General features: G+C 41.0%; 3 protein-coding genes across 6 annotated transcripts; all 3 read right to left on the bottom strand.

Annotated features, from left to right (window-relative positions):
* Nucleotides 1–274: 274 nt before the first annotated feature.
* LOC148072172 (sequestosome-1-like) lies at nt 275–2,828 on the bottom strand. The gene is made up of 9 exons (XM_087799315.1): nt 2,540–2,828; nt 2,342–2,437; nt 1,526–1,800; nt 1,312–1,447; nt 1,173–1,241; nt 986–1,105; nt 834–931; nt 588–768; nt 275–504 (listed from the first exon to the last, which is right to left on the bottom strand). The coding sequence occupies exons 1-9, from the start codon at nt 2,703–2,705 to the stop codon at nt 347–349; spliced, it is 1,299 nt and encodes a 432-aa protein (XP_087655441.1). The 5' UTR covers nt 2,706–2,828; the 3' UTR covers nt 275–346.
* Nucleotides 2,829–4,259: 1,431 nt separating this feature from the next.
* Nucleotides 4,260–7,564, bottom strand: rnf4 (ring finger protein 4). Its single transcript, XM_087799386.1, has 7 exons — nt 7,389–7,564; nt 5,423–5,603; nt 5,283–5,365; nt 5,179–5,191; nt 4,988–5,087; nt 4,868–4,919; nt 4,260–4,466 (listed from the first exon to the last, which is right to left on the bottom strand). Exons 1-7 carry the CDS (start codon nt 7,392–7,394, stop codon nt 4,317–4,319), a joined length of 585 nt encoding a protein of 194 aa, XP_087655512.1. The 5' UTR covers nt 7,395–7,564; the 3' UTR covers nt 4,260–4,316.
* A 1,458-nt stretch (nt 7,565–9,022) lies between these two features.
* Nucleotides 9,023–13,792, bottom strand: LOC148072170 (sequestosome-1-like). 4 transcript variants are annotated; one of them, XR_015712858.1, is made up of 5 exons: nt 13,320–13,792; nt 13,092–13,187; nt 10,979–11,074; nt 9,669–9,805; nt 9,023–9,301 (listed from the first exon to the last, which is right to left on the bottom strand). XR_015712858.1 is itself a non-coding variant. In XM_087799387.1 (4 exons), the coding sequence occupies exons 1-4, from the start codon at nt 13,501–13,503 to the stop codon at nt 9,117–9,119; spliced, it is 561 nt and encodes a 186-aa protein (XP_087655513.1). In that variant the 5' UTR covers nt 13,504–13,744; the 3' UTR covers nt 9,023–9,116. The 4 variants fall into 4 exon arrangements, 2 of the variants coding, with proteins under 2 accessions (XP_087655513.1, XP_087655514.1); XR_015712857.1 differs by having other exon boundaries at nt 9,469–9,805; nt 13,320–13,788; XM_087799387.1 differs by lacking the exon at nt 9,669–9,805 and having other exon boundaries at nt 13,320–13,744.
* Nucleotides 13,793–14,556: the final 764 nt, after the last annotated feature.

Below are 14,556 nucleotides of genomic sequence, written 5' to 3'. Positions count from 1 at the left end.
AGATGAATATTTTTGCAGTTTTCATTTTTAATTACATTAAAGATGTATATATTCTAAATTCCATAATTTGTAGCTTTTAAAATTCAATGTAAAAAATCTTGCAACGTTTTTCAAGTTAAATTATTTAAACAGAAAACTAATTCAAACTTTTAATGCAGAAATGATTGAATTCAATTATTTAGAAATGCTTTAAAAAAACCTTCATATTAAAACCATTAAGACTAATAAGGTGTGTGAGCAGATGCATGTGACAGACGACACGTGCACACGCAGGAAGAGCTCGATGCGTTTTTAATGTCAACGACAAACATTTTCATCATCACTTCCTGTGCGTGTGATGACATCATCATTGCTGAGGCCGGGCTTTGCCGTACTGGATGGCATCGAGCGCTGCTCCGATGTCGCTGTTCTTGGTCTGCAGCAGACGCGTCAGCCACCCGCCCTCGTCGCTGAAGCCCATCGAAAGCATGTGCGACAGCGCCTCCACCAGGCGTGGCTCCGCCTCTGCAGGGGTCAAACATCGGTAGAGGTCAGCGCAGCTCCAAGATTTGTGTACATGTGTGTCATAAGACATGGATGACACTCACCTGGTGGCAGGTGGGGGTACAGAGCCGCCTCCAGGAGCCCAGTGGCAGCCTGTGGTTGCTCTGCAGGACGTTCTGGGTTCTGATCCGCACCGCCGGTGGTCAGAGACTGCAGCTCACCGGTGGACGGGTCCACCTCCTTGGGGTTCAGGTGCGTCCAGTCCTCGTCGGAATCGTGGGACCCCTGTGGTACACAAATATGGTTCAAGTCAAGGAGTCTTTGAGTGACATGAAGAACAGATGACTCACCTTCTCCACTGTGCCACTTGCTCCGCCTTTTCCTTTAGCGCCACCCACTGATTTAGCTCCGCCCCCTTGGTTACCTGCTTCCCCTCCATTTGCAACTCCTTCTCCTTTAGCCCCTCCTTCTCCATTAGCCCCTCCCTCTCCTTTAGCCCCACCCTCTCCTTTAGCCCCATCCTCTGCTCCAGCCCCACCCTCTCCTTCTTCTTTGTGGGACGTGGGCGGGGTGACCTTGGATCTCTGGCCATGATGCTCCACCTCAATGTCCACGTCAATACCTAAACATAAAAATGTCACTTCCTGTCTTGTCTTTTTAATGGCACTGCGGGCGGAGAAGACGCTCACCAAGCGGGCTCAACATGGCGGCCACGTCCTCGCCGATGGACTTCAGGAAGACAACACCGGACTCTTCACCTGCAGAGGTCAGAGGTCAAACAAACGCACACACATACTCAAGCTATGAGCAGGAGGAGAGAAGCCTGACCAGAGGGGGCACTGCAGCTGGACGCTTTGGGCATCTCCTGGTCCTGGCCCTTGCCCTGGTCCTTGGCCTGGTTCTGGTCCTGACTCGGACCCCAACATGGCATTCTCTTCATCCTCCGACCTCGAGGAAACCAGTGCTAAAAAAGGGACAGTTCAGTTACAGGGGGGAGGAGAACAGGGTCATGAGGTGGAGCAGGAGTTGGGGGTCCCCTCACCTGCAGGGGGTGCCAGATTGGCAGCAGGGCGTGCTCCGTGTGGGTCCCGCGGGCCTGGCAAGCCGAGCAAAGATCGTAGTCGGGACAAACGCTGCACTTGAAGCGAGTCCCCACCACGGGGCCCTCGCAGCCGTCGCAGGTGACGTTGGGGTGGACCGCGGGAGGCGGGACCAGGTTATGAGGCGGGCCATGGGGCGCCCCGGGGCCAGGTAGGGGGCCAAAAGCAAAAGGCGGAAACGCGTGAAGGGGGAAGTCCCGGCGGTGCTCCTTCTTCTCTGTTGGCCCAAAAAAAGATTTATTTTTCCAAACAGGAAGTAACCGAGTGCACTGACCTCCTGACAGGAAACAACAAACTCAGGAGAGTAAAAGTTTACCGGTTTAATGGTTCAAAGTCCTGAATTTATCTAACTATAGGGCCAGGAATGGTCTGAACGTTCAGAGCAGGATTATGAGTCACAAGCTGTCACATGACAACTGTCACGGCGATAAAGTAAATAAGTAAGTAATTTTTATTTATATAGCGCTTTTCTAGACCAGGGTCACAAAGCGCTTAAACAATCAAAACAATAATCAATAAAGTATATACTTTAAAGGTCAAGATAAAACTGATAACACAACAGGAGTTCCAGAGAATAAAGGAAAAGCCTGAACAAATAAAAACGTCTTAAGATGTTTCTGGAAGGAGTCAGTAGATCCATCAAAGTCCTCAACTTACTCTTCTTTTCTGTCACTCTTACAAATCCCTATATCATCACCAAACATCATCGTCGTACGTGGACATTTCTTCATGTTAAACAACAGAAAAGTAGGTCAGACCTTTGACGTAGAGGCGGAAGGTGTCGGCCTTCATACAGGCCACGCCCATCATCAGCTCGTCGTCGGAGGAAAACGCCACCAAGTCCCCGTCATCGTCTGAAACAAACAAGCATGACGGTCTACAGGTCTGGATCTGAGTTCTCACCCGAGTTCTCATCTGGTGGAAAACAAACTTTATTTAAAATAAATGAAACATACCTCGGTAGAAAAGGTTCAGTGGCCCCTGTAGGTTCCCGAAGACCGCTGCGGTTTTCTGCTTCATGTACTCGAAGCTGCAGGTCACTTCCTGGTCCACCGTGAACCTCCGGATCTCCTTGACCACCTCGTCCTTTCCAAGCAAGTACGCCTTCACCGTCACCGACATGTCGATACCAACACAAAAACAAACGATCTGGTTCCGAAAGTCTCTCCGAGTGTCTGGTGCTGCTCGCCGTGATCTGAAGTCAGAACTTTGTGACGCAGAGTTAAATACTTGTCTGCGCGTTGTTTACTTCCGCGTCTGATGTCATCGTTGCCATGGGAACTAAATATCAACGCGCGTTCTCATTGGTCGGCCGGTGGAGTCCCGCCCCGAAGACGCCGGTCATGTGACGGTGACAGGGCAGGGGTTTTCCGTCACTCATCGAACATGTTCGGCCAGACTGCGAATCGCAGAGTCACTCTTACATGTCTGCGTGATTTTATGAGGTCAACAGGATTGTTCTGGAAGGACACGTGTGTCGATGTGACGTTCACTTTGTAATATGATGAAACTCAAGAGAAGTTAGTGAAAAATATCGACTTAGACACATGTTTATGACGACATTGACTTGAATCTGGTGAGATTTTATTGTGGAACGTTGAAGTAAATGATCATTTTTGACTTTATTTAAAATGATATTTAAAAAAAATCGTTAATATATAAGAAAGAAAACCACTGGATATGATCCATGACGGCCTTGACTTATCCCTGTAAATCTGGGTAGAGATTGTACTTTAGATATTCAAAATAAATCATCGTTACGTACCTTGATCATGTCAATAACCTATTTTAAAAATATATATATTTAAAAGGTAATTTAAAAAATCCAATGAATTATGATCCATGATGGCCTTGACTACGATCCCTGTAAATCTGGGTAGATTTTACTGTAGAAATTCAAAATAAATCATCGTTACATACCTTCATAATATCAATTACTTTTTTCTTTTTTTTTAAATAAATAAATTTATATATATTTATATATTTAAAAGGTAATTAATGAAATCCAATGAATTATGAGCCATGATGAACTTGACTACCAAACTTGTAAATTTGAAGATAAATTACAGTAGCAATGATAAATCACATTAATAACCAGTTTACAACATGAAATACAATTTAAAGAACTTGATATATAAATAACTGTTGTTCATTTCACAACAACTTGTGTGTTGTTTTGTGGCATCATGATAATACCTAAAAATAGGGTTTTATATAGTTTTATATAACCCTTAATATATCCATATAATTACAATTTGTAGTGTTGATGATTTTCTCCAGTTTGTTTTGGTAAAAAACATAAAAATCAACTCTAACAAAATAGAACAGGTTGAAACACATTATTGTAGATTGAGAACAAAGAATCCTTTTTTTAAATAATTAAAAAGTTTAATTGACAATTATGAAAGTGAGGTACATCAACTTTACAGTATAATCTCCAGGGATAGTAGTCAATGTCATCATAAACAATTGACAAGTGGATTTTATTTTAAACTAACATTTTTACTAACTTTAAGAGCTGAATCCTCTTACTCTTTATGGCAGCTTCTAGCATCTTTACCGTAAGCTCTGTAATAAACATGCAGGATTTTTTCAGTGTGGGCTCACGTGTTGGGTGTTTGAGGGGTGCGGCCTCACTTGATGACAGTCGGATGAACTGGGGAGGTGACGAAAGAGCAGCAGAAAAACTTTATTTTACACATTTACAAACAGGAAGTGGTGAAAGTGCGCGTGTCAGATGTAGAGTGGGTGACACTGCCGTGGCGTCAGCTTCTTACGGCAGGTGGGACAGGTGTGCGACACCTTCAGAGAGTCCCGCAGGCACTGGCTACAGAAAACGTGGCCGCACTTGGTTGAGACCACCAGCCGCCCACTGTCCACCATCTGTGGACATTCATGTTTAACAGTTATCGTTTCCATTTCATTAAAGTATGTATAAAATAATTCCATTCGACATTTAAATGCAAATATTCACAGCATTTGTTGATGATTATTTTGCAATTAAACTTCGATCAATGCAGCCAAAAGAACAATTAAATCCTTTGGGATCCCGGGGAGACTGAGGACGAGAGGATACAGTCGACTCCAGCCGCCTTTAAAGATGAAAATCTTAAACTGAAAATCAGTTACGACCTCGTCAAGAGTCATGTGGTCTGTAAATTCTGCAACACCAGAGTCAAGTACTGGACAATACTACAATATATGCTTGTTACTACAGTGTCACGATACATCGCTTTGTTGCCCCTGTATCACGAAATGTATGGCATCACCCAGATATGTCTCACCTCAGAGTACGAGTCCATACAGACCGGACAGCTGACCATCCCTGGAGTCAACCTGAGGACACAGATGGATTACAGACCAAAACAGTTCTGGAGACACAGCATTGGTCGAGAACCGCTCACCTGCTGCCAGCACTGGTGAGTTCAGAGGACGCGTGGTCCTCTTCATCGTCGCTGCTGAGGACGTAACTGACCGCAGATGTCGGTTTCTTGCTGCATGGACCTGGACAACCCCCAGTCAGTTAGGCCTTGTGTGTGCACTTGATCATGAGCCCGTGTGTGTGTGTGTGTGTGTGTGTGTGTGTGTGACTTACTTTCGTCTAAAAGCTGGTCGTCGTTGTCATGCAATCAGAGGAAAAAGTCAGGTCAGTTCAGGTTTGCGTGACTTGTGTGTGTTCAATTTCTTTTTAGTTTTTACCAAAACGGAGTCGTTGTTCGTCAAATCGACGACTGAAGACACGTCAGAGCCCTCGCAGGTGAGATCCACCACGTCCTCCGCACCTGAACACACAACTCATTTGTTCCAACTCCCCACAGGAAGGTCGGAGGGAGACCCACCGTCACCCTGGTCTTCGACCACATCGATGGTCTCCGTGGGCGGAGCCACGTCACACCCTCTTCTGCTGCGATACATCCTGCTAGCATTAGCGACTCTGCTAGCCGTCCGCCTGGCGTTCGGAGCTCTGGTCTTGGCCCGAGTTCCGGAAATGAGGGGACTTCCTGTCTGCTTCCTCTTGCTCTGTCGATACATTATAGAACCCTTTACTGTTCACAACCCACCACATAAGACGCCAATTAATGCTGATGAAGTAGAACACACGTCATCGTTTATGTACAATATTGAAACTTTCAGATTGATCAAGTACACGCGCCACAAATCTCTATCGTTTCCCATTTTGCCACTCGACAAAACTCCATCGCAAAACATCTTAGACAAGTCAAAAATTCTTTGGAACCCGCATTATATTATAAATTATATATTTGTCTGCGAGTCTGTCAAATATCTTTTAATCAGGTTTTTTTTTGGACCCACCGATTTCTAGTCGAGTCCGACGATTTTCCGTCACTTGCGCTGTTTCCACGAAGTTAATCAATTCAATACACAGTGTGCTTTATGTTTCTATTATTTTATATTTAAAAAACGTATATTTGGTTTTATGTATAATATATATATATATATATATATATATATATATATATATATATATATATCACATGAAAGATGTACGTTTTCTGAAGAAAACTTAAGTGTTTGTTTTGTGCGTATATGTGTATATAAGTGAACATATTCACAACTTGTACTTGAGTGTGTGTGTGTATATATATATATATATATATATTGTAAGAGACATACAGGCTGAAGATGTGCTGCACGGTGTGTTTGAGTGTGTGTGTGTTGCAGAGGGGGCGGTTCACATGGGAGTAGGCGTGTGTGCGTGCGGAGGTGTGTGCGTAAAGGTGGGCACTCACAGGTGACGCAGATGAGAGAGAGAGAGAGTCAAGGTTGGAAGTAGCCGTAATTTTTGTTGACCGCTACAGGCTTCAACGCTACAGGCTTCAACGCTACAGGCTTCAACGCTACAGGCTTCAACGCTACAGGCTTCAACGCTACACGCTTCAACGCTACACGCTTCAACGCTACACGCTTCAACGCTACACCATTGCTCCATTGCGAACACCACGTCAAAGGAACACGACCTCCCTGCCAGGGCGAGACGGACACCCCCAAGTGTGATCAGCAGTGCATCAACGGATACTCGCCGTCCTATCAGAAAGACTTTGGAAAGCGCTGCACGCTACACGCTACACTGTGCTGTTTGGATAACAATAAATGCACCAAAAGCATATCTGGATCTCGGCGTATCTGTTATCACAAGGAAACCAAAGCGCGTCATAAATCTACGTACCTGAGGACCCAACCTCATACTCTCAGCGGCGAAAAGTTTGTGTTTGGAAGCCGCAACATATATATATATATATATATATATATATAGATATCTCGTCTGTATTGCTGTGTGCTACTTGGAAAAAGAATCTATCCATGTACTTATATACACATATATACATATACACACAAAACAAAACATGGTGTTTGATCAATCTGGGCTATTAATTTGCATATTTCTTTAGCCATTTTTTTTTTTATCAACTTGAACGTTAATCGGTTGATTAAAAATGATTAACATCATTATTACATAATTAAATTGATTCAGTTTCTTAGCGAGCTTTCTGGTGATACCAACCTTTTTAAAATTGAGTAAATATTGAGCAGGTTATGACATTTTGAAAGTCGGGTTCATAACTTTCTTATTATCTATCACAGGAAAATTATACTTATATCACTGGAATTGCCTTTACAAGACCCATTAGATGATACTTTCATATCACAATATCATAGATCAATTCATCTTTAAAATCCTACACACACACCTACTCAAAGGACAATAATACATGCATCACTGGAATCATATCTACAAGTCTCTCTCCGAGTCAAGTCAACTTGTGAGTCTCTACAAACACTCACCGCCATCACTGGGATGGTCAGAACCTTCAAGAACCTTCTGAAGGTCTACCGAGGCTCACGCGCTCTCCTCGACCAAAACCTTGATTTGAGTCTCGCCTCAACCGCTGCTCGACAAGATAACCTCTCCGGATAAAAGACAGCGTGACGTCATGTCGTGACGAAATCTAGCAGCAGTGACGACACAAACGAGTCTTTGAGGACCACTTACTGAGCTGTCCGTCACAGCGGGTCCTGACGGGGACTCAGACATCACCTGTCAAGGGAAAGAAGAGCGTGACACTGCGTTAGCATGAGTTAGCATGAAGAGCTAACTAATGTTGACCGGAGAAAAGAGCGCGCTCACCGCCTCTGCTCATTCTACGGCGGGGCATGAAAGTCCTGACCGGGTCGGTCTCGGGTCATCTAAATCCAACGCAACTTCAAGCCTTTTATCCCGTGTGAAAAACTTTTACAGGCGAATCCGTAGACACGTGAAGCTAATGCTAATGCTGAAGCTAGACCGCTATCAGCTGTAGATGCCGCGCGTCAAAGCCGGAAGTCTGTTGTTGATGCTCCGTAGTCACGTGACCCGTTACACAGCTTTTTTGAGATTCATTTGAAAATACATTTCGCAATTAAAAGTTTGATTCAATCCCCCTGAAAAGTTGCCACGTAAAAAAACAGTTTTCTTTGATTGAAGTTATATTATATATATATATATTTGTGTTGGGGGCCATATAGGTAGGTAAGGAGAACTGTATTGATCCCTCAGGAGGTCTCCTTCGGTAAATTGTTTTTTTTTCTCCAAATTATGCCCAGCAAATACAGCAATTTTTCATAAAAAATAATCAAAATAAAATAAGAATAAGAACAAAGAGAAATAAAGAGAAAGAACAAGATGATACAATCTAAGTCTAAAGATAAAGAACATTGATCAAATAAAAATAACAAAGGATACAAAGACTAACATAGAACAGAACATTAAGATACTTTTACTCCACTCCTGCCCCCGAACTCAGAATTATACAATATAATAGCCTGAGGAATGAATGAGTCCTTGAGTCTACAGTATTTACAGTAATACAGTACATTAATTATGAAATACTGAACCAGTTGCTACAATCAATTGAATTTAATTTACATATTTAAGTGTTTTTTTCTGATTTATGCTACTTTTGTTTAGAGTGAATAATAAGGTAATACATGTTTCTGCATACAAGATGGTCTCCATTCCACAATACACAAAGATTTCATATAAACAAAGATATTGACTCCCCCTGTGGTTTTTGTAACCCACCATCTGAATCGAGTGTACACCTCGTCTGGCTTTGACGTGCTGTTAAGGTTTTCAGGCAAGAAAGTTATAATTTTATGAAGGACAATATGATAACTGATGTTGAATTAGTTAAGAAAAAATGGTATGTTTGGCTTACATGAAGACGATTTAATACCAGCAGCCTTCATTGTCAATTTAATCTAAATATAACCGTGTTTTGGGTTTTAACTTTATGATGATTTTGTCTGCTTTAATGACATCATGTTAACCTGCGCTTACCAAGCATTTTATATAGAAAAAATAAAAATGAATAAACACGTTGAATTTGATATCACAAAGCCTTAACTACATTGGTACAATCAACTTTTAAAACAGTTCATCAAGTTCAAGTTATTTTATTTGTCAAATATACATGTTTGCAAGGCATTCATGACAACCATGTGAAAGTGGCAAATAATTAACGTATTCAAGAACTATTTTTTTGTTTTTGGAATGTGTGTGAGGATGTCCTCTAATTTATCCAAGCGAGCATTAATACCACGTATGGCATTGACAATTTCCTGCTGTGACTCCAGTCCACCAGTGGTCCGGAAGCGGTCACTCAAAGGGGCACCAGATGGTTGTGGTGTAGCACGGATGGGAAAAAGTCCATCCTCTTCTGTGTTTTCAAATGAATAAAAGAAAAAATATTCAAGCATGAGTCAGTCTTAAATGTCTTCTTTGATATCATAGTATATTTTAAAAATATATATGACATATCATTCCGCATTCACACACAAACTTCAAATCTTGAACCGCTCTGACATTTGTATGCACATAGAGCACCTCAGGGGACAGTACTGGCCCCTCTCCTCTTCACCATCTACACTTCAGATCTGCTACAACTCCGAGCCGAGTCTCGTCCAGAAGTATGCTGACGACACTGCCATTGTTGGATGCTTGAGGGACAACAGCGAAGACGAGTACAGGAGTCTGATACGTGACTTTGTGGACTGGAGTGAGAGGAACCACTTTCAGCTGAATACCTCAAAGAGCAAGGAGCTGGTCTTGGACTTTGGGAGGTCCAGGACAAAAACCACATCCTGTGTCCATCAGAGGAGACGAGGAGGAGATAGTTGACAACTATAAGTACCTCGGTGTGTGGCTGGACAGTAAACTGGTCCTGCAACACAGACCATGTGTATAAGAAACTTCAGAGTAGACTGTACTTTCTGAGGAGGCTCTGATCATTTCACATCTGCAGGAAGCTCCTCTGCATGTTCTACCAGTCTGTGGTGGCCAGTGTCCTGTTCTATGCTGTGGTGTGTTGGGGTGGAAATGTGTCCAGGAGGAATGTCAACAGGTTGATCAGAAGCTCTGTGGTTGAAGCTGGACTCACTAGTGACAGTTGCTGAGAGATCACTGGACAAACTACTGTCCATCATGGATGATGACATCATCCTCTGAACACTGTCATCAGTGAGCAGAGAAGCAGATGCTCCTCCCATGATGCAACACTAATAGACTCAGAGACTCATTCATTTTTCATGCTATTAGACTGTTTAAGTTTGGAGTGTGAGAGTTTGGAGTGGAGCGAAAGTATCATGATATTCTATGTTAATCTTTGTCCTTTGTCTTTGATCTATGTTCTTTATCTTTAGACTTAGATTGTGTGATCTTGTACTTTCTTTATCTTTTTATAGAATACTTTGTTCTTGTTCTTTTTTTTTTCTTTCTTATGAATAATCTTCTGTATTGCTGTGTTCTAATTGGAAAAACTCCTGAGGGATCAATAAAGTTATATCTATTGGTTTTGTGAAATAAATACTTATTTTTCCAGCAGTATTCAGATAAAGTATAAAACGTTCAATTTATAATTTTTGCTCACGTGCAAAAGCCTTTTTTTTTTTAAATCCACTTCGTTCATTTTCTTGGTTTGTTTTAAATTGTTAACCTAACCAAACGTAACGCAAAATGAAACAAGTTTGTATCGTCATGGACCAGTTCTGGACATGCGCACTAGGGTTTTAACAGGCCCTTTATTATGTGCTTAGAGAGCAAAGCCGTCGAAGGATTGAGACACATTTTTAACAATTACTTTTTCTTGGTAACATAATTTATCTTTATTTTAAATTAGTATTCCTAATCAAATATTATTTATAGATTATTGCTCTACAATTACAATTATGTTTGCCTGTATAGTCTTCCGCGGCGTCATCTACCGGGGGGCCACCTGCCCCTAATGTAGAGACGCCACTGCTACCAATAAATGAACATTAAACATCGAGGTACTTCATTTCTGAACATACCACTGCCGAGCAAAGTACAGGTCAGAAGCGTTGATCACATGTTGTACCTTTGATATACAGCCGGAAGGTGTCGTCCTTCACGCTGTTTAAGCCTGTCTGCAGCTCCTGGTTAGAATAAAACACCACCAGGTCTCCTTCATCGTCTGAAACACACAAACACGACGGACTGAGTGACCAGGGCCAAGAGAGTGCGGGTCTACAGATCCGATCCAGTCTCGGTGGGTCCCATCTGAGTTCTAATCTGGTGAAAAACTTCAGTATATCAATCTACATACCTCGATACCACATGTTCAGTGGCCCCCTTAGGTCCCCGAACACTGATAAAGTTATCTTAAGAAGATTCTCGAAGCTGCAGTACTCCGGTAACGCGAACACCCGGACCTCCTTGACAAGATCGTCCTCTCCAAGCAGGTACACCTTCGCGTTCACCATTTCGCCTTGATAGCGACAATAAGACATTGTATGGTTCCGAATTTCTCTGTTGGTCTCTGGTGCTGCTGCTCACTGTGATCCGAACTTCTGTCTGGAGTCTGGGCGCTTTCTACGTGATGACACCATACACTTTAAACCCTGAACGACTTATCTGTTATCTTTCCGAGTAAACGAAACTGAACACATTTCCAAGCTCGGTGCAGTCACTTCCTGGTCTGAAGCTGTGTCAGTCACTAAGCACTACTGCAGTTCCTGCTCAGTTTCACCGCCCGTTTCTTTAGAAATGAAAACGATCACAACTAAACTCTTTGCGGTCATCGTCCTGAAAACAGAGAGTAACTTGGATGGCAACAACACGCTACACTTAAAGCTAGTGATGCATGTTGACATGTTTTTATCAGCGAGGCTTAAGATCAATGTTCTCATTTTGTTCGCGTTTGAGCAAACACAGCATCTCCCTGAGCGTCCCTTGTACCACTGTGAGCAACATCAGACGTACTGTCATCAGGTCAGTATCGCATCCATTCAATATTAACTTGAGATAATATAATTGATTTATATAATAACCATGTCATCTTTGATAATTAATATTATGCTTCCTAGCTACAATATTATGATTTAATTATCAATTTCTACATTCAAATGATATAATATTTTGTGGAATAGTCCACATCTTCAAGAAGAGATCAATGTCAGTCCATGATTGTTATTGTTTGAAAGTATTTATTTATCATAATCTTAAATTTTCCATTTAAATGATTTAAATGCCCACACTTTTTTGGTTTGCGAGCCACTTTTATAATGATCAAGTCCACAAGATCTACCTTCATCAAATTTGCTCAACTCAAGTAAGAACATACTTCACTCAGATGACTTGCACTGAATGAAGTGAATGGACTGATAATCAGTCATGATGGCCTTAACTACATTGGTACAATCAACTTTTAAAACAGTTCATCAAGTTCAAGTTCTTTTATTTGTCAAATATACATGTATGCAAGACATTCATGACAACCATGTGAAAGAGGCAAATAATTAACGTATTCAAGAACTATTTTTTTGTTTTTGGATTGTGTGTGAGGATGTCCACTAATTTATCCAAGCGATCATTAATACCACGTATGGCAGTGACAATTTCCTGCTGTGACTCCAGTCCACCAGTGGTCCGGAAGCGGTCACTCAAATATATATATTATACTTATTTTTCCAGCAGTATTCAGATAAAGTATAAAACGATCAATTTATAATTTTTGCTCACTTGGAAAAGCCTTCTTTAAAAAATCCACTTCGTTAATTTTCTTAGTTTGTTTTAAATTGTTAACCTAACCAAACCTAACGCAAAATGGAACAAGTTTGTATCGTCATGGACCAGTTATGGACATGTGCACTAGGGTTTTAACAGCCGGGCCCTTTATTATGTACTTAGAGAGCAAAGCTGTCGGAGGATTGAGACACATTTTTAACAATTACTTTTTCTTGGTAACATAATTTGTCTTTATTTGAAATTATTATTCCTAATCAAATATTATTTATAGATTATTGCTCTAAAATTACAATTATGTTTGCCTGTATAGTCTTCCACGGCGTCATCTACCGGGGGGCCACCTGCCCCTAATGTAGAGACGCCACTGCTACCAATAAATGAACATTAAACATCGAGGTACTTCATTTCTGAACATACCACTGCCGAGCAAAGTACAGGTCAGAAGCGTTGATCACGTGTTGTACCTTTGATATACAGCCGGAGGGTGTCGTCCTTCACGCTGTATAAGCATGCCTGCAGCTCCTCGTCAGAAGAAAACCTCACCAGGCTCCCTTCATCGTCTGAAACACACAAACACGACGGACTGAGTGACCAGGGCCAAGAGAGTGCGGGTCTACAGATCCGATCCAGTCTCGGTGGGTCCCATCTGAGTTCTAATCTGGTGAAAAACTTCAGTATATCAATCTACATACCTCGATACCACATTCTGAGTGGCCCCATTAGTTCCCCGAACACTGTTAAAGTTATCTTCTGAAGATCCTTGAAGCGGCTGTCCTTCAGTAACGCGAACACCCGGACCTCCTCGACCAGATCGTTCTTTCCAAGCAGGTACACCTTCACCATCACCATTTCGTCTTGATAGCGACAATAAGACATTGTATGGTTCCGAATTTCTCTGTTGGTCTCTGGTGCTGCTGCTCACTGTGATCCGAACTTCTGTCTGGAGTCTGGGCGCTTTCTACGTGATGACACCATACACTTTATGATGTCATTTTTAGATAAAAGATGATCAGGAATATGAATTAAACCAAGCATATCTCCAAAAAGTGAAGATACTAATGTTTGATTATGTTTCATTGTGGTTTGCTGTTTTAGATTTATACTAAAGCGCATTCAAATTCATCATTTTTATATTTATCATTATTAATTATCATGATGTTCTGTTCTATGTTAGTCTTTGTATCCTTTGTCTTTGTTATTTTTCTTTGATCAATGTTCTTTATCTTTAGACTTAGATTGTATCATCTTGTTCTTTATCTTTATTTCTATTTGTTCTTGTTCTTATTTCATATTTATTCATTTTTTATGAAAAATTGCTGTATTGCTGTGGCTAATTGGAAAAAATCAATAAAGTTCTACCTACCTACCTACATGGAGAGAAGTCACTGCAATGTTTAAAGAGATTTTAGGGCTTGGTTGAGAGTTTTTTATGTGCTTTTAAATCGGTTAATTGCATATTTTATATTATTATTCTCCCCAAATACAATTAAATAGGCATTTTAAAAACAAAGTTGTCTTTATAAAAAATGTATTAATTTATCTAAATCATTTCACAACAATATTACCATTTAAAAAAAAGCTTATCAACAACAATATGGTCTTTAAATATTCAGTTTTCTTTTAACAAAATACAATCCAATATCTCTTCTAGTCAAACAAAGCTTTGAGAAAGAGATAAATTACCTTGTTTCAATTAGGGAAATATATATATTATATATATAAATATATTTATTTTAAATGTTACTGTACTCCTCAAAATAAAGTTGGTTATTATGGCTAAAAGAAAAATATAAATAATGCCTGAACACTGGACAATTAGAAAAAGTGAAGCAGCATATAGTTTAACCTTTTTAGAGGAGTTATTATTCTGTACATCAGTACAATAGTCTGTTGTGCAAAGATGAAGTAAACGCTACACAAACTCAAATT

Source organism: Callionymus lyra, chromosome 9, assembly GCF_982586985.1.
Source record: "Callionymus lyra chromosome 9, fCalLyr1.hap1.1, whole genome shotgun sequence".
In the NCBI taxonomy this organism is placed as follows: Eukaryota; Metazoa; Chordata; class Actinopteri; order Syngnathiformes; family Callionymidae; genus Callionymus; species Callionymus lyra.
This window is presented reverse-complemented; position numbering and strand designations above follow the sequence as displayed.